This window comes from Acinonyx jubatus, chromosome C1, assembly GCF_027475565.1.
Source record: "Acinonyx jubatus isolate Ajub_Pintada_27869175 chromosome C1, VMU_Ajub_asm_v1.0, whole genome shotgun sequence".
NCBI classification, from domain to species: domain Eukaryota; kingdom Metazoa; phylum Chordata; class Mammalia; order Carnivora; family Felidae; genus Acinonyx; species Acinonyx jubatus.
In genome coordinates, this window is record NC_069381.1 from 85,667,084 (window position 1) to 85,689,423 (window position 22,340).

Below are 22,340 nucleotides of genomic sequence, written 5' to 3' on the forward strand. Positions count from 1 at the left end.
ACCCAGGTGCTGCTAAACATACACTCTCCATTGTATAAGGAGAAGTCATTGTGGAGGCCATGATGTACTGCCCAGAGAGGCACTCATTCATTCCTCCAGCTGCTAAGATTATTAGTGGCTTGGGTTTCAGTTAAGTTTCTCTTTGGGGATTGCCTAGGCTGAAGAATGTTGCTTACTCAAGGTCAGGCTCTATTCCAAGGGACAACTCACATGCATTGACTTGATGATGCAGCAGTACAATGAAGCACCCTAAGAAGCAGGAATTATTATTTCCATTTCACAGAAGAGGAAATTGGTTAACATGCTTGGGAACAGTTAGCTTGTATGAAGCCAGGCAGTATGTTCCAGAGAAGGACTGTCCAATGGAAATAAAGTAATTTTTACTTTTTTAAGCCTATTAGAAAAGTTAAAATTACTATCTTTGAAATTGTGCATTTTATACTTAGGACTTCAATTTGAATTAGCCACATCTTAAATGCTCAATAGCTACATGTAGCCTCTTCATTGGACAGTGCAGCTCTAGAGTCTTGCTTTTAATTATGCTATGGCCATATCAGTATGATGCTGAACATCCAGATAATTGTTTTCAAGGGTCAATCATGGATATTGAAAAAACTACCTAACAGATGTTGTAGACAAACCATCCAGTTTGATCCGAATTTGTTTTTCCTGTGGAAATAATCAGATAAATCAATGGGCCTTTTCCTAGCTAAACTCTGGCTTGCTTCTACAGCTGGGATCTGAAATTTGTCAGCCTTTCTGTCCTCCTATGTTTTCCAGGGATTCTGCAGATAGGTATTTCTTGTATGATCAGGAGAAGAAGGAGATGAATTTAGTTTAGAAAATAAGTATGAATCAGGTTGGAGGTGTGAGGCTGAGGAGGGTGAGAGAAAGCCTGAGGGTTGGGAGCTGAGATGAGGCTAGGAACCAAGAGGTGAAGGGAGGCCAGCAGAGGACTGTCTTGCAAAATGCTCAGTGTTACTGGGCTTGGATATTTGCCCATAGACTGGAGTGTTTTACCAGGTTAAAGCAAACCCTTTAAAGGACTAAACCAAGCTGACTTCCCTCTCCACAGATCTGCTATAGTCTGTGAGATCTTCTGTCTCTGGAGTTCACACCAGAACAAATATAATCTCCAATTTATTCTGTCCCAGGTCATTGCATACCATCCACCAACACACAGCTCTTTTTCTTTTCAAGGGCTTTGGCAATAATCACTACAGGGTGCTGATACGCCTTCCAACAACAATCATGAACAACTACTGGGGAAGCTATATGTTATAAACTCAGGAAACTCGTAAAGATGTCATAGTCCTTGTCCTTGATCTATAATGAGAAGCAGTTGGTGCCAGTGCTCTTTTTAATCTCCCTTTTCATATAATTCAAGGAAGTGTCCTATGCTGCCTTTTATTTCTGAAGCATTGGATTCATTACCATTTCTTTTTCATTCTCCTACTCCTTCTAACATTTATGCCTGAATATCCAGTTAGGATAGAAATAGGTACTTAGAGTTATTATCAGAATCAGAAAGCATCTTAAAGATCATCATATTATCCTTTTCGTATTAAGGAAGAAAAATGCAGAGATTACAGAATGGAGATGGGAATAGTTTAGCAGAATAGTTTCAGTGATAAAATTAAAGGTTTAAGCTACATAACGGTATGGGATTAATATATCTAGACATGGGTCCTATAGTTTCACCTAGGTTTCACCTAACATTGGACGCCAATCTCCAACATGTAAGAAAATTAAGTCTTGTTACTAGGATAAATTTAGCTTTTGGATAAAGGACCAGGGGTCACCCAATTATATTACCTCTTTAACAGCAGTGCAAACACTGATTATTAAACCTGGCAGCATTAATATTGGTGTTCACTTGCCAAGTGTTTGGCTAACTAGTGAGGAGCTTATCATGACAGGGCAAGGTGTCAGTTGCTTTCTGGAATGAGGGAAACAGGAAAGGTGAAGAGGGTTTGATGTTCATTTAGCATTCTCCCTGAAGTGTCAGCTTAATAAAAGTGGACTCCAGCCTTGTTTGTACTTCCAATTGTCTTCTTGTAAGAATCAGTGAAAAGAGCCCTGACCTTATCTACTACAGAGTTAGTTTGAATGATCCCAACTATAACAAGTTACCTCTTTGGCAAGACCATGGTAACTCAAAAGAGAAAAAAGCTAATATAAAAGATGAGTGCCTGACAGTCCTATGGGTTTTGATAGAGACCTCTGTGTCAGGGTCAGTGATAAATAAAGGAAGTTTTATGAGTATCTCTGGTGCTCTCTTTTAGGGCATCCATACTGGCATTGAAAAGAGGCTCAAAATAAAACCAACCAAGACCTCAGGTGGAAGGAAATACTTGGACAGCTTTTGGATACCAATGGAAAAAGACCTCCCATTTTAACTTGTAATAGCAATTATTCCAGTGTCTGTAAAACTCCCGTAATAGTAATAGCAAACATTTATGGAGCTCGAGGCATTACTTGGCAGTTTGCATGTACTGTTGCCTTTGAATATTACAACTTTATGGATGAGGTTATGTTATACTGCCCATTTTAGAGGTGAGGAAACCAAGACAGTAAGGAACTTGTTCAAGGTCATGCAGGGGGATAATCAGAGCTGGGATTTGTACTTCGATGTCAGAGACTGAAAGTTTAACCACCACCCTGCCCACCAGTTGTCTGAAATTCCCTTTTATAACTGATAAAGATAACCCTGGAAGCATTTTCTGAACTGCTATGAAGTCCACTACTTGGACCTGGAAGGTGCATGTGGTTTATTACTATCCAAAGCATTGCTAATCACAGTGGTTACTGATGCAGCTCTCTTTGAACCTTTTGTGTTAATTAGAAGAACTAAATGAACTATTTAGCAGTTTTTAATATTGCAGAACTCATGAAATATTTAAGAATGTTCCAAATAGAATTAAAATGATAATTTTAACAATTGGATTTCAAGTCTGGATTCTTTGCTTATAATTTAATTACCAAGCCATGCTTTATAAATATAAAGCTACTAGGTGAGAGTTCTCCCAAAACTCCTGGGTCTTTGTAGCAGAAAAGAAAGATCCTAGGGACTGAGGTAAATGTACAAATAAATACAAATATCTTGCATTTCAACTTGTTTTTATGTTTGTAAAAACCTACCCTTTGTATTAGTCTCACTTTTTTTTTCAATCAACTACTCTTAGATATACACACTATCTTATGAGGAAGCTGAAACTCAACATAAGCAATTTTTTTCAAGTCCTCCATTTAGTAAATGTCATGTATAGGACTCAAACCAGTTGTCTTCCACTTTCAGCCCAGAGCTCTTTACTCTCATCCTGTACAGATGAATGAGTCAGATAGTCTATGTCCATTTACCAATAGCCAGAAAATTTGCTTTGGAGGAAATGCACCCCGGCAGGTGAAGGGCATTATCTAAACAGTATGGAAATAAATAGGAATTAGCACCTGGAGGAGTTGTTAGCAGTAATGGCTCAGCAAAACCCAACTGGATATTCCTGTGGCGGACCCTGCAATCATTTCTTAGGGTCCAGGTGGAGAGGCAGGCAAGGGACAGAATTCTGATCCTTTTAAGAGCACCAAAGCAGCTAGTGGAACATTGCTAGTCTTATGTTTTATCTTGAGTTTCTAGACATTTCATAAAAGTACAGACTGAGGCAAAAAAAAAAAAAAAAGAATAAGGAATCTACTTATTGAGAGTGGTGTGTAAGGTAAGGGAAAATAAAGCAGCAAAAAAATCCATTCATTAGACGCTATTCAATTTAGAGTGGAGATGCCTAAGTGATGAAACCCCTTATAAATTTTTGTCTGAGGATAGGTTTGGTCTCAGAGTGAAATGTGGCTTAGCATGCTAATGGCTTTCGTTGTGAAGAGAGGAGAAATGTGAGGAAAGGAATGAGAGATGTTGACGGACCACGCTGAAAGAAGCTGTGCTCTGGAGGATGCGTTAATAAAGCTGTCACTGCATAGCAGCAGTTTTCTTCCTATTTCTTATATGAGACTAGTTGGAACTGAAATCAGAAATGCATATTCTGCAGAAGAGTCGCGATTTTCACCTCTTTAAAAGCTGTCTTTATAACAAGAAGTATAACAAAATAGAATAAAAAATGGGAAGACTCCTTCCTGAACCCTTGGAAAACCACTAATGGTCTGGTAATCCTGGAGAGCAAGCTGGTTAAGAGGTGGTGACCAGTGAAAGGTCACTCAGCATGCTGCCCCTCCTCGTGGGGCTTGTCCTAGAGGTTGTCCCCAGGGCTGTGCCCAGTTTTCTTTGGTGCAGGACTACCTGAGTTCAGTTCATGGCTCCACCACTCAAACTTCCTGTGCTTTGGCGTCCCTTAGGGAAATGAAGATAGGTTTTATTACTATCTGGTGGGGCTGTTGTAAAGATTAAATGCGTTAATACTTGTAAATCACTTGAAATAGTGCCTGGCCCATTGGCAAAACCAAGTCTTAGCTAACATTATTTGTCTGCAAGACTGGTCTCTTTTCAGGCAAACTTCAGTGCCTGAAACAGTATCAGTGCTCCCCAATAAAGTGGTATTTTCTTAAAAATAAATGCATATTCTTCACTCAAAGAAACCTCAAGCCTCTAAGAAAAGCGACCATTAAAACAAAGCAACAACAACAAAAACTCGACAAACAAAAAACAAAGATAAAAGTTTAGGTTGGTTGGTTGGACACCTCATGTTCTGGAATAAAGAGACTTAGAGCTGGGAAAGACTCAGAGGTTGTATCTGGTCCTGTGTCTTTCCACTCTCATGCTTCTGTCTGTTATCATAGTTGCATTCGAGCTCTGCATGGTAAGAATTTTGCTGCTCTCTAGGCAGCCCCTTCCACTGGGGGAAACCCGAGGGGCTTGACCTGAATGTCTGTCTTTGTAATTTTCCCCTCCTTGCCCTATTTGTGCTTTAAGTACTTAAACAAGAATAAATCTACTCAATAAATAAGCCCATGTCACAGTTCTTGTCCAAAAAGGCAATTATCTCTTTCTCTGTGGCTCTCAAGATTTGCAGTTCTGTTCTCTCATCCATCTCCCACTCTTTAATTTGTTTAGTTGTCCTTTCACAAAAGGGATATTGCCTAAGGATTTGAGGAAGAAAAGCAGTCTGTAAAATACAGAAGTCTGGTGTCTTCAGACTGAAAAAGGACAGTGAGCTGAGAATAAGATATTTAGAAAAGTATAGGGAGTTCGCATCAGGGTATTCTACTCATTTTAAGGAACTTAAAACTGACTAACTCATTAAAGTGGTTATTTATGAAGAAAAGTCAGCTAGATGTTTGAAACTGTAGCAAAACAAATCACTTCTGCCCACAGGTTCCCTTTGAGGCCTCTTGCCACCACAGGAGCACAGCTGACTGGGGACAGCTGGTGTCTGCTGAATGTCCTCTGCTGGTCTAATTGCACTTTTCCAGGTTCTTCGTGGTGTGGAGTCCACAGCAGTGGGGGGGGGGGGGGGGATGTGGATTTCTCAGAAGCTCAGCCTCAAGGGCCAGTTCTCTGCATCAGAGAGAAGTGCCAGAGGGAGCCTGAGCTTTCTCACCTCTGCAGACACTAGCTTCTCCAAAGGCTGATGGGCCCAGTGATAAATTGGAAGGAAAGGAGAAAGCAAACAGGGCTACAGAGGAGAATAAAGAAATGTTTCAAGATTCTAACAAAAACAAGAGGGAGCATATTCCTTTAATAAGGAGCTGTATTTAACTACTTATTAACAAAAACATCCTGGAAATTTAAAAACCTCTGAGCTTTTGAGACCATCAAATGGACACTATTTCAGAGACACTTGCTATAAACAGATTTAATCGCATTTAATTATTAAAACCCGCTTTTTTTTCCAGCTTTTTTGAAACTACCCTTCTAAAGATTTGATATTTGTGTAAATCTCTTTTTACCATCTCCACATCCCATGAGCACCCACAAAACAAATTTTAAGACCTCTTTTTTTTATGTTTACACAATTGCAGGCTCATCCCATTCAGACTGTATAAAGTGAGAACATAGATCAAAAATGTTGAAAGGTGCAGGACATCCTAACCAAACCTACGATGAAGGGTACAGTTAACCATTCTGTCTAAGGGAGGTGGAGTCCAGGATTATGGGAAACCACCTGAGCAGAGCAGAAAGAGCCTACTGTGGCACCAGGGCCAGGAGGGGCAGGGACTCATGAAGAAGGAGACCATTTCTCTGAACAGGACTGTGGCCAGGTGACTTGCATCCACCCTTGCCTCTGTCATTCACCAGCTGGGGGAAATCTGTTCAGTCCCACATTTTGGGTGATTCTTCCCACTTGCGGCATGAGGCTGTTAGATTAGCTCATTCATACTTCCAGTTCAGCTTTTGAGTGCTGTAAGATTTCTCTGGAGGAATCTCATCTAGGGCAAGGGATTGATTGTGTGGGGAAGGAGCCGACGGTAGAAGCCCAATAAATGCCTCCCCCCATCCTTTATTATTTGACCCATGACCTGCTTTACAAATTGGATTTCCACTTCAGGTTTGCTCAACAAATACTTGTTCAGCATATATTACATTTAATTCTGGGGGGAAAAAAGACACTGCTGCCAAAAATAATGTGACGATAACTGGCCTGGATGGTTTCAGAAATCCTTTCCAGCATTAACATTTTATGATCTTAATCTAGGAAATACAGATTCATTCATTTTTCACCATGGGAATTGTAAGGTATGAGCAATTATCTTGAATACTTAAGGTAAGGAAATGTCATAGACCATTGTTCTTCTATAAAGTATGCTACGTCTATAAAGCATTTAAAAAAAAAGTTTGCAAGCTGGTTTCTTCTTTTTAGTGAAGAGTATAAACTTTCCTGATTTTTTTTTTCTTTTTTTGGCACTCAAAGGAAAATTTGATTGTATCAGAACCAGACTATAGCAATGCTTTACATTTTTCAAACAACAGATTACTAATCAGGAAGTAAAGAAACTGAATTAACTGTAACCTTACATGATAACTAGAAGTCCTAAAAGAATCATGCATATTGTTAGAAATTTGATTCTCCCCCATTAACAACAATAGGAAATAACAAAACCAGTGTTCATTATGCACAAAAAAATATACATATCAGATCCAAGGTACCAAGTTTGGAATATGACTCATTTATGAATTTCTTAGATTGATTTTCTGAAAGAATTAATTCAACTAAGGTGCTAAGAACTGTAAGGTTCTTGAACATTGAGAAAATTGGGCACAGTATATATTATATAATGTAAATTGATTTTATAATGGTTTATTGATGATCTATCATGCTTTCTTTGTAACTAGAAATCTTTTTACATTCCTCCTGCCATACATACATCATACAGGTAAGGAGGGGAAACTCAACCATAGAGGTGCTGAGGTGACATAAGTGACCTAAGGGAGGTAAACATAAAAGTGGGTCAAAGTGTGCCTCATATGTGCTCTGCTGGTACCCGAAGCACTGGGTGAATCTAGTAAATTATATAATTTATTTGATTTGACTCTCCTCAGTTAATTGCACATTGATAGATTAGTTATTAGTAATGCAAATAACTCTTGAAAATGTAGGGTTACCATTATTTTAGTATCTGAGTGTTTAGTACTAATAATCCAGTAGTAAAAATAGATAAAAATAAAAAGAGAAAGAGCTCCAAATACTATTTTCTGCATCCTTTATTTGATAGCAGGGAAATTATTTTCCAAGGATATTCCTTTTGTTTGAATTTGTAACTTCTGTCTGAAAAACCTTTTGTTAGAAAGGTTTTAGAGTATTGCTAAGTAAACCATGGTTCAAATTACCAGAAAAGACTTTGCTATATTGTGGGAAGGGCTAAAAAGACATTAATTTTAGGTAAACAAAGACTATAGGAGCTAGACTTATGATAGGAGGTCTTTATAAAAAAAAAAAAAACAATAAAAGGAGATGATCTTATCAAGTGAGTTATATATTGCTTGTGTTTCTTAGTTCTCTTAAAGTCTTTTTGGCAGGCTTTAAATTGCTGAGGTTTTTTATTTGTGTTTAAAAGAAGTTGATTTCTCAGACTAAAGGCATTGCAAACAGTCACAAGAATTGAATTCCAAGGAAAGAGACTGCTATAGTAAAATTAGATTACATAGAATGTATTCTATTAGGGGAATTTTACAGACATTAAAAGAAGTAAAATAATAAAAAACAAAACATATTTCTTAAAGAATCCTTCCAAACCTCAGATTAATATAGTTAAATTAAAGCTTATCATTCTTGAGAGTTTAATGACTCTAATATTTCCTTTCACAGCTAATTTCTCAGACAGTCCATTTATTTTTTTTGGTGTAACTTTAAAGTGTTCACAAAGAAATATCCATGACTAAAGTTAACATATAAATATTGTATCATTGAAGCTGCCCTGTAAATAGAGAAGCATAATCTCAGCCTTTGCAGTTTACAAAATCAAGCCCACTGATTTAATGCACTTACTTCCCAAGATGGCCAAACCCACTGGAGTGACTTACTAAGGTATCTGGCGTCGACATCCTCGTGGTGTTCAGTCCTACCAAGGATGGGAGAGTTTGGGACATCCAGTTTGAGATCATTGCCATGGTACTAAGCACAGCGCCAAGCTTCAGCAGTGGAGGACTCATTGCTGTGGAGCTAATGAGTTTTCATAGTGACTGATTAAGATCCCGGTGCTGGGCTGGCAGCGGGAGGCGTGACTGCAGCATGCCTCATCTACAGCATGAAAAGAGATCAACTTTCCCAGCTCTAATCAGTAGGGAAAGCTCACAGAACCTCTTTCCCCCACCCTCGTGGGAAGTGCCCTGCGCTTCCTTTTCCTTTGCTGGTTCATCAAATGAAATATTGTTGGTAGGGCTTGGTTGGTAATTATCAGAGCAAAGGTTGGAGGGAGAGGGAAACTTGAGCTCTTCCTGCTCCACTGTAGGCAGTTACCATCAACAGAGTCTGTTTCCTCTGGGGTTTTTGTGAGTATAATCAGCTGCTCTTTATCCTTCATAAAAAATACACCTTTAGATGGAGGTCTGCCAAAGTGCACATTTCAAATATCAAACTTGATATCTACAGATTTCTCCCAGCATAGACAGAGTACTTTTAGGCAGAGCATGAAAACAAAGTCTGCAATTTCCAAGATGATCAGTTATTGAGAGTAAGAGGTTTTTTTTTTTTTTTTTTTTTTTTTGGTTTCGTTTTTAGCAGTAACCTAAAATTTACTTTGTTGCCTCTTAATAACAAAAAAAAAAAAAAGTCAAAGATTAATAGCTACTGCCTATAGAGAACATTACCCTAGGCAGCTTACTTGTGAATAGAGAGAAAATGCAGCCTTAGAGGAAAGCTTCTGTTATGGAAATTTCATATGTTCCCAGTTTTGCTTTTAAGAATGAGTGCTTCCTAGTTGCTCAGACACAGGACAAACCCAGTTAACTCTATTTTTACCTTATGAGGAATGAAAGATACCAGAAGTCTGTGTCATGAGAGAACATGTGACTTATTAAAAAAGATCCCAGAACTTGGATTCACAGTCTGCGGGCCTAGTCCTATTCTCCTCTGGTTAGTTGAGTGACTGGCCAGTGACTTAGATTCTTTGGCTTACAGTTTTTGAGTTTGGACTCCATGCTCTCCAAGGCCCGTTCCAGCTTTAAAATTCAATGATCTGTTTATTAGAGTTCCATTGGCAAATGTGTATATTAAATTTGGGCCTTAGGGGTAGTTTTATTATTATTATTATTATTATTATTATTATTATTATTTTACAAATACTATGAATCGCCCATATATAAATCTCAGGTCCTGAATGGAATAAATCAGAGGCCTTTGTCTTATATGTGTTTTAAAATAAAAAATGTAGAGAGAGGCATGAAGGGAAAAATGAATGAAAGTTAAATGAAAAGCAACCTGTTATAAGAAGGAAACATATTATTTTGATTCCTTAGGAGAATTCTGGAATTGTTTGTAGCTGGAATTCTCAGCCAAAGATATATATTTTTCATAAGCAGTTTTGGCAGGAGAAATAAAGAAAATGTCTAATAAAATTGAAAGAGATACATATTTACACAGGTGTGTATGCCCTTTATTCTCAAAAAGAGCTTTAAACTAAGATGAATACTGAGACACTTTTCAAATCTTCCTTGCTTCTATTATTAGGAATCTAGGCTCTTTTTTTTCCTTCAAAATCTATCCAAATGATATTAGTTGACTCATATTTTTTTAACCACAGGCCTAGAAAACGAAGTATTACTTACTTGTGTCTTTCAAAAATCCTATCATATGAGAAATCAACAAGGATAAAAGTAAATTAGTTTATATATTACACTTAGCCTTGAATAGGGTATTCATACAAAGGACTGAAATTTTACATTAGTATTAGAATGTGGCAATAACAAAAAGCAAAGTGAATTTACAAATGTAATTAGAAAAATACACCTGGAACAATACCTGATTTAGGAGAGGAAGTGTCTTTTCAAGAGCTTAATTTCCAAAATTGAAAACTAATACATGCAATTGCTGGATAACTTAAGATGCAACATAGCAGATGGTAATTACAGTTATTAATGAACTAGGAGTCAACAAAATAATAGCATCTTTAGAAGAATATAGGATTGAATATTGGGGGAACCAGTGCTCTTATTTGCAAATTTTTAAGAAAGGAAGAGGGGCACCTGGGTAGCTCAGTTGGTTAAACATTTGACTCTTGATTGCTGCTCAGGTCATGATCTCACAGTTCATGAGATTGTGCCCTGTGTCAGGCGCTGACAGAGTGGAGCCTGCTTGGGACTCTTTCTCTCCCTCTCTCTCTGCTTCTTCCCTGTTTGCACACCAGTGCATGCGTGCGCTCTCTCTCAAACATTTTTTTTTCAAAAAGGAATAAAGAAAAGCACAAAACAAATGGAATGCTTCTTGTAATTCCCCATAGATGCAAGTAATTAAGGAATAGAAACAGAACAAGAGTGAAAATTTATGATTCAATGGTGTTTATCGACAACATCAAATCTATAATGTGTTGTTTTTAGAACAGGTTTAAATGGCACACATTGAAATAAAAATGCTTAAGTTACAGTGATTATTAGTTGTGGGAAATAAAAATAGCTACTCTTTGTAAAGAACTAAATAGTTTGCTGTGCTCTCATAATCTAGTGAAGTGATTATCATTATAATTTCCATTTTGGAAGTTGAGTTCTAGTTTGCAGATGGGGGAAGTGATTTTTCCATGTCACAACCTATTTTAAGGGAAAGAAACTCCACAGTTACAGAAGTTCCATAAGAATAGTGTGAAAGGTGGTGATGGAACAAGTAGCAAGAGTGAGTCTGGAAATGTTAGCAGTGACCAGCTCCCAGACCTTCAGGGTCACCAAAGATGTTTGTGAGTTATCTTCTCTGTACTTCCAAGAATTTTAAGCAAAACAGTGAAGTCATTAGTCATTGAGATTTATATCTCAAATTATTATTGCTTTGACATTTTTATGATGCACGATAGACAAATGGGCGTTGCAGGAACAGCAAAGCATATCAGAGACAGGAAGGTCACTTAGGGGCATATTCTCATATTTTAGGCAAGAGGATGAGGTCCTGGAATAAGAAATTTAGTGGAGTTCAAAAGGATGGATTTTGTAAAGATTCAAGGTAGAATTGACACCACTTAGAGATTGAATAGATGGAAGAGGGAGAGGAATTTACCTGGAGGAATTTCATTGAGATTTGGGGTTTAGGTGGTGAATACTCTTCAGCAGGATAAGAAATACAAGTAGGGGTGCCTGGGTGGCTCAGTCTGTTAAGCGTCCTTGGCTCAGGTCATGATCTCAAGGTTTGTGAGTTTGAGGCTCACGTTGGGCTCTGTGCTGACAGCTCAGAGCCTGGAGCCTGCTTCAGATTCTGTGTCACCCTTTCTGTCCTTACTGTGCTTGTGCTCTCTCTCTGTCTCTCAAATAAATGTAAAAAGAAATACAAGCAGAAGTATGACTTGGGGAGAAGATAGAGTTCATTGTCACATACTGGATATGAGTTGCCTATGGTAGAGAGAATCCCTGGTTGGTAATATACCTACACATGGAGTTCAGAAAAGAGTTAATTTCACTAGACCACAAGGGCCTAGTAAAAATAACGTGTCCTACGTAGATGACAAAAATGGTTAATTTAGGAACACGTTGTCCTAAACTACCAACAATTTTATTTAGACATTTAGATAATGTCTAGATTTAATTACCTATATATGATATCCTATATACTTTTCTTGAAAAGTAATAAAAAAAAAGTTCTGTCACTAGTAAATGGTGAAGATATTACTAAATTTAGTAACCTAACAGAAAATGTGACCTGACTACACGCCTACTTTCCTTTCAGAGTTTCAGTGTAGGTCAATAACGATAAAACCTACAACAGTGCATTACTGCTCATGGACTGCTGCTAAATATTGATATATTTATTCATTAGATTTTTTATGTTACCCTGTCTTTTTATTACCTAGAGGATATTTCATGATAAACTTATATAATAATTAGAAAGCAAATATTGACCAAGGAAGATTTATAGGTAAGCTTAAATAATATTGGCATATTCTGTCATTAGAATTTTTTTCCTTGATTTGGAGCACAAATGTTTAACAGTGCTTTAATGCTCAACACGCTTTCTACTTTGGGGGCTATTTGGTTGTGTGTGGGTTTTTGGGGAACCCAGCTTAGGCAGACCTGAAAAAGTAAACACGTGAAAAGACCTGATGGCCACATAAAACATGATAGAAAACCAAAAGTTTGACTTTAGGCAAAATGAGAAAGTGGCTGATATTACATGTTTAACAGTAGAAACTTTAAGAAAGAATAGACTGCTTGTACTTTATTTTTGTAGTTTAAAATATTTAAACTTCGTGGATGGTTTAAGAGAGGAAAATGACATATTAGATGTAGTTGTAAAGATACAGTAGGGAGTAAAGAAATTCATGAAGGAGGAGGAGGAAGGGGAAAAGAGAAGGGAAATGGCAGGGGGAGGTGAGGGAGGGGAAGAGAGAGTAACAATTGAGTTGAATACTGAAAGATGCATTGGTTGGTTAAAAGAACACTTAAACCAAAGTGACCTCTGGAAAAAACAAAATGGATTCCTGGTAGCAACCTAAGTAGGAAAAGTAGGAAGAGTGGCATAAAATTAAGGAAAATAGAGTGCTTGTGTTGAAATCACTTTGGTGATGCTATATACCCTGGATGTCATGGTATGTAAGTGTTTAGGTAAGTAAACAGTTCCATTTATGAGTCTACACCTTCTCATGTGTAAAATAATGGATAAATGAACCTATGTGGAAGGAGTGAATGAGAGAATGAGAATATATTGAAAGACTAAAGGAGAGAATATATTTGAAAGTGCCTGTAGCATGGCAGATGCTCTGTAAATGGCAACCTTATTTTTGGTGAGAAACGGCATGATTGAGGCAGGGGCAGAAAGTGTAGATCAGTTTAAGGAACATCAGGCCCTGAAAAGGTGGGAAGCATATCTTTGCAAGGATTAGCTGATTTGGACTTGGAGTGTATGAGGAGATTAATACAACTCTGCTATGCAACACAAAGTCACTCTGTGTCTCTGGAACTAATAGTCCAACTCAAAGCAGGAAAAAAGGGACCAATAATCTTGCTTCCTCCTTCATGGAGAAGTCAGAGTGATTAGAATTTCCATAAGGTCCCACTACCATATCTGCTTAGCTACCTCACCAGTGCCCACATACACCACCTTTCCTCCTGTTAGAGATAAATTGTCTGTGTTCCTAGGTAAGATTGATCCCTCCCCTTTGCACTAGATCAATACCTTTCATACTGTCACGTGTGAGAATAACCTGGAAAGCTTGTGAAGGCAGGTCCTTAGGTCCCACCTGAGACCCTGGGTGTTTTTGTCTGAGATACTTACTTATTTGGCTCTAGCATAGGACCAAATAATTTGCATTTCTAATGGTCTACCAGTTGATGCACATGCTGCCATTTTTGGACTACCCTTTGAGTAGACTGCCCTAGATCACATTCATCTGACCTACTCAAAGACAGCTTTCTTAATTCTTTCTGACATCAAGAAGTCTTCCCTCTTTAATGGATCACTTCCTTATATCCCTCATTTTATATACAAACAGTACTTTCTTGATCCTACTTCTATCCATTTATTCCTGTTTCTCACATCTTTACCAGCACACCCCTTGAAAGAGTTGTCTATAATCACCATTCAGTTTCTTTCATTTTAATCAAATTTTTGTGTGTACTTCTGCATTCCACTGATACTACTTTTATTAAGGCTACCAATAATCCCATATTGCTAAAAGATCCCACATCTAGCAGTCAAGTCTTAGACCTCAACTTTCTTGACCGATGAGCAGCATTCATTAGACTCGTACTTTCTCTTCCTTGAAGTAATTTCTTCACTTGGCTTCAAGGATACCACACTCACCTAGTTTTCCTCCTACTCTCTGACCTATCTTTCTCAATCTCTTTGTTGATTCTTCCTCATCTATATGCTAATGACTCCCAAATTCATTTCTTCCTAGCAGACCTCTTCTATCAATTCAGACCTGTATATCCAATTATCTACTTGACATCTCCACCGGGATGTTTAATAGACATCTTGAATTGAACATGTTAAAAAATGAGCTCCTTCCCCATCTCCAACAAACAAAACAAAGTCAAAAAAAAAAAAAAGCCAAAAAAAAAACCCCAAAAAACAAAGCAAAACAGCAAAACAAAGCAGATGCTTGCTGATATTCCTATAGTCTTCCCATTTGAACTCTGTGGTTCAGTTGGTCAGACTAGAAAGATTTCAAACTTAAACTTATTTTTTTTTCTCCTACATCTCTTACCAGTTCCATCAACAAATCTTCTAGGCTCTACTTTCAAAATATATCCAGCATTTTACACCATTCTCACTGCCACCATACTGCTCCAAGTCCCCATTATCTCTCATTTAGTTGATTATAGAAGCCACTGGTTTTGACCTTGTACTACATCAGTCCATTTTTAACTCCCCGAACCAGAGTGATTCTATTAAAATATGTCTGATTATGTTATCCCTCTGCTTAAAACTCTTTGATAGATTCCTATCTAGCTCATGGTAAAAGTCAAAATGTTTAGCTTGAACTGTAAGGTTGTACATAATCTGGTTTCCTCTTATCTCTCTGATTTTGTTTCTACAACTCTTCCCTTTGTTAACTTTACTGGAGCTACTCTGCTCTTCTGGGTGTTTTTCTCTGAGATACAAGATAATCCTCCAACTCAAGACCTTTGGACTTGCTCTTTGGTGAAATCCAATCTCTCTAGCCCTTTTTGTTTTATTTCAAAGATCACCTTTTCATAAGGTCTTTGCTGACCATGCCATCTCAAGTTTCTATTCTTTTTATCTGGTTACTTCTAATGTCTTTTGATGTTTTTTTTTTTTTCCTTGTTAGAACTTACTACAAGTTAGATTCCCAATATATTTTATTTATATTCATCTTCTTTATTATTTGTCTTCTCCACTAGAAATGAAGATTCGGGAAGGAAGGAACATTGCCCATTTTGTTCACTGGGGCATTCTCAGTGCTTAGGACAGTACAGAATATAGTAGGTTCTCAATAAGTATTTATTAAATGAATGGCTAAATGAAAATGTTACTGTTTTCTTCCTGACTTGCCCTTGGTTTTAAAATATCATTTTCAGTGTGAAGTTAAAATAGAGCCTATTTTATTGCAAAACAAATCTGTGTAATACACACATTTTGCATGTGTTTTTACGTGAGTGATGGATGTCTATGTGACTAAAACAATTTTGTAAAATGCTGAAACGTTATGCTTAGAGTTAGGAATGCTTTTTCTTTCCCAATTTCAGATTTAGAATGCACACACTTTGGGTCTAAGCCAAGAAATAGAGTCTCTAACTCCTGTTATGTCTCCTCTTGCTAAAGGGCTCAAATCACTGGAACCCTAAATAAATGTGGAAGTGGTTTTCTTTTCCTCTTGCCTTTGGCTAATGAAGTTTGTCTTTAATAACCTAGGGAAAGTGGAAGAGATCGTGTTTGGAAAGGATGTGTTTAAATAAAATGAGTTACAGAAGATGGAGACCTGAGTGTCCATTCACCTAACTCCCCTTCATCTGGCCCTTGGCAATCAGTTAGGGACCACCTGTAGCTCCTAGAATTCAGTGTTTTGCTACTCTTGCCTTGAGCTTTCAGAGTTGTCTTAAAAGTGTTCACTAATGAAAGAATGAATTTAGAGTGAAAAACATTAGCAAAGTTCTTTAAAGGAGGGATTTCTGTCTTTTCATCTTTGCCTTCATCTGTGAAGCTGACTGATGCTCTATCAGCCCGGGGGATCGTGGTTGGCAGCTGTTGTTGCTACTTCAAAGGAGAAAAAAATGGATGTGTGGGGGAGGAATATGTTCAGGGCAGACGTGTTTTTTTCCCCCCTGACTTTCTACTCAACATTGAAGAAGTGGGGAAATACAAATCCAGGATTCGACTAGAGGAAAGAAGGATGCAGAGTGGTGTGACAGAGAGGCCCTCGGACTAAGTCCCCCAGACTGATTTTACACGAGCTTAGTCACTGTCTTGCTGTAGATTCTTCACCTGGGAAATGAGGGTATTAAACTGAATTTCCCATGCAGTCCCTTCCATAATTAAGTGCCATTCTTAAGAATTCAGCTTCTGTCTCTGTAGTCACACAGACAGCTCAGTCTCTGCTCTGTTACTACTGGCTCTGTGATATCTGAGTCTTGGTTTCCCTGTGTGTAAATTGGTGACAATAAGAAAACCTGATTTCTTAGGCATTTGTAAGGATGAAATAAGCTTCTACATATAAAGCACTTATAGGACCTGGTAAACCAAGAGCTTCCAATCTATGTTAATCATCATTATTCCAGTGCAAAAGATGTTTATCTTTTCTCCATCTTTGTGGAAGAAAGATAGAAATTGTTAGTGGTAAAATGGTGAAGATCATCAAACTTTGTGGTGAACTACCGATATAAAGGCTTGTCTTTAAGAGTTTTAAAAATGCAAAATACTCTTGATTATAATGTGGTTGGTTCATAGAGAGTGACTGCTAATGGTATTCTAGGAAGGGTCTAAAACGTACCCATCCTATAGGCGGCCTTGAGCTGCATGTAAGCCTGCCTGATGGCACTGTTCTAAGAACTTGACTTATATGAACTTGTTTAATGTGTATTTTTACTAAAACCAGATGAGGAACTGAGGCATTGGGAAGTTAAGCTAGCTGAGGTCACACAGGTAATAAATGGCAAGGCCATTATTTGAACCCCAACAGTCACATTCTAAGTATGATCTTGACTGTTGTGCACACACACAAACACACTGTATTGTAGCAAAGGCTGATTGCAATTCTGTCTCTTAGAAAAAAGAATTGGTATTATTTGGGGGAAGCATTACAGTTTAGTCAGTGACATTCTCTTGGTAAATGAATCCTTAAAGCTGAGCACAAAAATGGAAAATAACACATCTCCACTTGTGGAGTTTATTTTTAAGTGTGACAGAGCAAAGCTTTCACCAGGAAGACGCTGACTGTCAGGTAAGTTCAGCCTCTGCTCATTTTCACTGGAATCTGTTTTCAGGGTTTTTAAAAAATTTACTTAAATCACCAGGGCAGACTGAAATGTTAAATTATGGCCAAAACCTTTTCTGGAAGAAATAGTCCAGGTAGAGAAGTCTCAAAGAGGTTACAAAAATGCCTGGTTATCAGAAAGAAGACTGATTTCAGGGGTAGCATGAAAGAATGAAATTCGGTCCTTAAATGTGCAATTTTCTGAAAAGTTGTCATAAGTTGATAAAGCTTATCTCTGCTGTGAAATTTGAAATGTACGTTTGGCAGGAACCAAAAATCTGGTGGTGGTAAATAACCCCAAACATCAAAGTATGAAAGATTATGTTTGTAGCCCAGTTTTTAACAAATTCACGTCAAATTCATCAATAGCAGGAGTTCTGCAGAGCTAATTCTCATGTAGCAGCATTAGCCATACTATTTGTCAGCATTGCCCCCTCATCAGTATGTGTGGTCAAGGTTGTTCGGTGATTTGAAATCTCTGGGCAGACAAACATAAACATAAATGTCTAAAGATCTGGACTTGAAACAAATCAGGCGTGCTTTGTCATTGAAGGTGTTGTGAGAGTTATACAGTTATATAAAAGGGGGTCAGAAAAACAGAAGAGGGCAGGTCACTGAAACAATCACCACATAGATGAAAGCTGTACAAACTCATTATTACCTCATTGCCTTGTCCTTTTTTTGTCTCGATGCAATTAAGAACTATTAACCTTAAAAACGGTTTTAGGAGGAGGCATAAATAGTAACTTAGAAATAGCTCCCTTTGTAAACACTCATCTAAAAGTGCCTAAGTGACACATATAAAATATGAACTTCACAATAGATCAGTAAAGGGAAACAGTGTTGACAAAGGTTATCTCTTGTTACTGAAAGTAAATGGATTTTTTTCAGCTTTGTAATACTCTGCACGTTTTCCAGTTTAATTATGTATTATTTTCTGTCATTAGAAAAACATAAGCAGCAGTAGGTTATTACTTTCATTGACTCTTAAAGGTTTGGATACATTAAATGTTTATTAAGTTCATTCTTTGGGCCAAGAACTGGACTACACTGAAAAATGAAAGATGAGTATGATATAGCCTCATCTTTTGAGTAAGTTATCAATCTGGGACTATAATAGTACACAAACAGTTATGCACATTTGAGTTGAATGGCTCCAGTCGTGTAAGTATGAACATATGGTGCAGTAAGAAGAAGGAAAGGGTTAGTACCATGTGATACAATGGTCAGGAAAAACTTCTCGGGAAAAAAATAGTGCTTGAGCTAATTTTAAAAGTCTAGTTCTTAATTTCTTAATTTTTTATTCCTCAGGGAAATGGACTGTAATTTATTATAGGTCTTTTAATAATAGAAAATTTAAGCCACAAGAAATTTGGTTCTGTGCTTCAAATAGTAGAGATTTATGTACTTTAGCCCTCCCTTTGTCAGTATGTATCTTTTGTCATAGTATTTTAATACATTTTGACCTCTCTTTTGATTAATAAAATAAAATCATGGTATTTACCCAAACTATAATAGAGGGTTACTGAGTGTAAAGAGACTATGAAGAGAAAATGGATGTTATTATGAAAACAGCATTTTTCTTGAGAAGGGAGACAAATAGAAATATCAGAGCTTCTGAAGGACCTTGCATCATCAAGAAAATAGTATTCAAAATTTTATGCACACATCAACAAGGAGTAGTTTGAATTCTAATACTTACACATAATCTGAGTGGTAAAGTATACAGCTAAAAATTTAATTCTAGGGTAGAGTCTTCTTGTTATGTATCTGCATAGCTTTCTGCAGAGACCTGACTTGAGGAAATGTTGAATATTTGCCATTATTGGAAGTAGATTGTCTTTGTAATGCATTTTCTCTCTTTCTGTGCCCTTCTTTTCTCCCCCTCCACCTGTCCTCTTTTCTTTCTTACCCCTTTCCTTTTTTTTTTCTCTTTTCTTGTGCTATTTTTCTCTTTCACTTTCATTGAACTTGATTGAGCCTTTCTAGGTGTCCTGCACTGAAGTAGGATCTGAGTATGGTTTGCAAAAGCTGCCTAGGAGATGCTGAGGTGTTCCTTTTTTTTTTTTTTTTTTTAAGAAAGAGAAAAAGGGAGTGCTGGAGGCAGGGAGAGGTAGAGGGAGAAGGAGAGAGAACATCTTAAGCATACTTCACGTTCAGTGCAGAGCCCATTGTGGAGCTCAATATGGAGCTCAGTATTACCACTGTGAGATCCTGACCTGAGCCGAAATCGAGTTCGACGCTTACCTGACTGAGCTACCCAGGCACCTGGATGTGTTGTCAATTTTTAACTATTGCTTAGGTTGTAGGTCTGCAACTTAAGCTTGGTTAATTGTAATATTTTGTACTTCACATATGAAGTTTTATGTTTTACCTCTGTATAACTTCAGTTTTTGAAACAAAATTAAACAAAATTTCCTGTAACATTCAAGCTTAGGCTATAGCTTAGACATGGTTAGGCTATAATCAACCTCTGATTACAGTCCATATGGTTTTTAAGAAGTTACTGAGTTTAAAACTGGGAACAACTCCTAACTGTATTCAAGAATGGTGGTACATCATCCATCTGAACCTCATTAATTTTTCTTCCAAGAGTGATGAATATATACATCAATGATTAAAACTAAGTTTTTTCTCCTATATATTTTTGCCTTTAATAATGTATTTATTAGTACCTATCAAAAAACATATATAAGTTAGTCAAAGTTTTCTATAAAGTTACATTTAAAATTATTTCAGGAGCAGGGTTTGTTTCATTGTGAATCATTAATGCATCCAACAGGGATTCATTGATCATCCTCTACATGTTAGACACTAAATGCTAGAGATGAAAGATTAATAGAATTAACTCTCATTCAAGATCTCATGCTCTGGTTGGGTACTGATAAGAACAAGGGAGAAATATATCTATAAACAATATTTCAATATAGTGTGATGTATAGTATGTACAAAATGCAATGGAACACAAAGCAGGTTAGCTATTAATTCTGTTGTGGGATAGAATTCCGGGTGGGATAGAAAAGGCTTCAGGGGAAAATAGGGTTAGGTGGATTCAGTAGAATTTGTCACATAGATCAGGAAGGAAAGGCCATTCTACTCTGGGGAGAGAATGTGAAAATGTACCACTAAAGTCACATATCATTTAGGGAACTCTAGCTTGGAGTGGGGCAGTGTAGAGTACATGATGGGGTGGAAGAGGGAGAAGATGGGATTGGGGGAGGGAGCAAGAACCAGCAGATGCTTGTGGTTCTCCAAGGAGGTCAGATCTTACTACAACTAGCCTTTGAAGAATTGCAGAAAGTGGAATGATGCCAGGCCTCTTTAATATTTAGAGGGAGATCACTCAGAAAAGATGCAATAAATATTGAGGAGAGGGGTGAGAAGGAAAATGACAGCTGGGAGAGAAGGGTATTTTGGTGTCCCCATAAGAATTAGTGGAAAGATAGAGAAGGGGGCACTTGATAAAGAGCTTTGTGAATTTAGATGCAGAGACAAGACTGTCCTCTAAATTTCACAGAATTGCAGAAAATATACTTGGGAATCTTCTAGAATAGTGGTTCTTAAACATTAAGGTACATATGAATCATTTGGGGATTTTATTAAAATGATGTTGCTTCAGAAGTAGGGGGCAGGGCCTGAGATTCTGCATTTTTAACAAGCTCCCAGGTGATAGAGAAGTGCTGGTCTACAGACCATACTTTGAGTAGAAGGGGCCAAGGAAGCCCACTCACAGAGGGTAGAACTAAGTGAAGCCTAATGTGTATGGACAACATTAAGGAATCTCAACAGAAGAAAGGAGGAAGGGGAAGGAAAAGACTAGGACAAGTTCAGTTCTGCTAGAGAAATGAGTGAGAATCTCCAAAACAAACATGTTTCTAACCAAGGAAGAGGTTCAAAAGTTCTTAACATTGAGAGACTATCACTACCGGGAAACAGAAATTTAAAATTAATCCACTTTAAATGAGTACTAAAATTTCTTAGAAGTGAAGAAAAGTTGTATTTGAAATTTCATCTTGAAAACAATGAAGATGAACACAAAATAAATAACCATATAGTTGAGAGGATGTGTTTACAAGTATACATTAACTCAGCATGAGCAAAGAATACATGAAATGTTAAAGTGTGTGTGTGTGTGTTGATGTGATTTAAAACAATCTCATTTGGTTTCACAGTACAATCATAAAAGAGATTTGGTTTTGCAAAACTCTTCAAGAACTTCCATTTTTTTTTTCCAGGGCACCTCTTATTCCTTTGATATTGAAATCATAATCTTTTGAAGAGCCTAAAATTTCTCTCTTCAGTTGTTAAATGATATAAATCTGCCAGTTGCTCTTTAATAATCCCTTTGCATTTAAACAGAGCAGTTGCCTTTTAGTGCTTCCATCAGTTTCATGAAAGCATGTATTTTTTTGTATGATTTTGACTATTTATCGTATTTGTATTTAATAGCATTAGATAGTTGCAACATCCCAAAATCAGTGACTCAGGATAGATGCTACTGTAAGACAGTGAGAGATATTGTAGTGAGATTTGAAGGGGTTCACTAATTAGTGACTATTTTTGAATTTTGATGGCTGTCATTGCCTTACACAGCTTCAGAATGGCAGGACTTGGGGTAACTATCCTTGGATAACGATAACTTAGGGTTGACCAGAGACTTAGTCAGAATAGGCAGTCAGCCATTGTACTCTGATTTGGGGATTGGGTGGAAAAGGAAGGAAAAAGATAATAATTTCACACAGTTCACTTATTTTGGGAATTTAGTCTATTAGCTATACCTAGGAGGTTGATGCATTGGGTTTCAGCACCTGCGGACACTTTGAAAGGCA

At 37.3% G+C, this 22,340-nt stretch overlaps 1 protein-coding gene across 2 annotated transcripts in view; it reads right to left on the reverse strand.

The window, feature by feature from the left end:
- The window catches only part of OLFM3 (olfactomedin 3), a 191,180-nt gene that overhangs the window by 41,033 nt on the left and 127,807 nt on the right, over positions 1 to 22,340 (reverse strand). Inside the window, exon 1 of one of the 2 annotated variants that reach the window (XM_015073852.3) lies at positions 8,468 to 9,059. The exons of the other annotated variant lie outside the window; for it this stretch is intronic. Within the exon in view, the coding sequence (XP_014929338.2) occupies positions 8,468 to 8,596 (129 nt within the window). The 5' untranslated portion in view covers positions 8,597 to 9,059. Of the gene's footprint in view, positions 1 to 8,467; positions 9,060 to 22,340 lie in introns of those variants that run through there. 2 annotated transcript variants of the gene reach the window in all.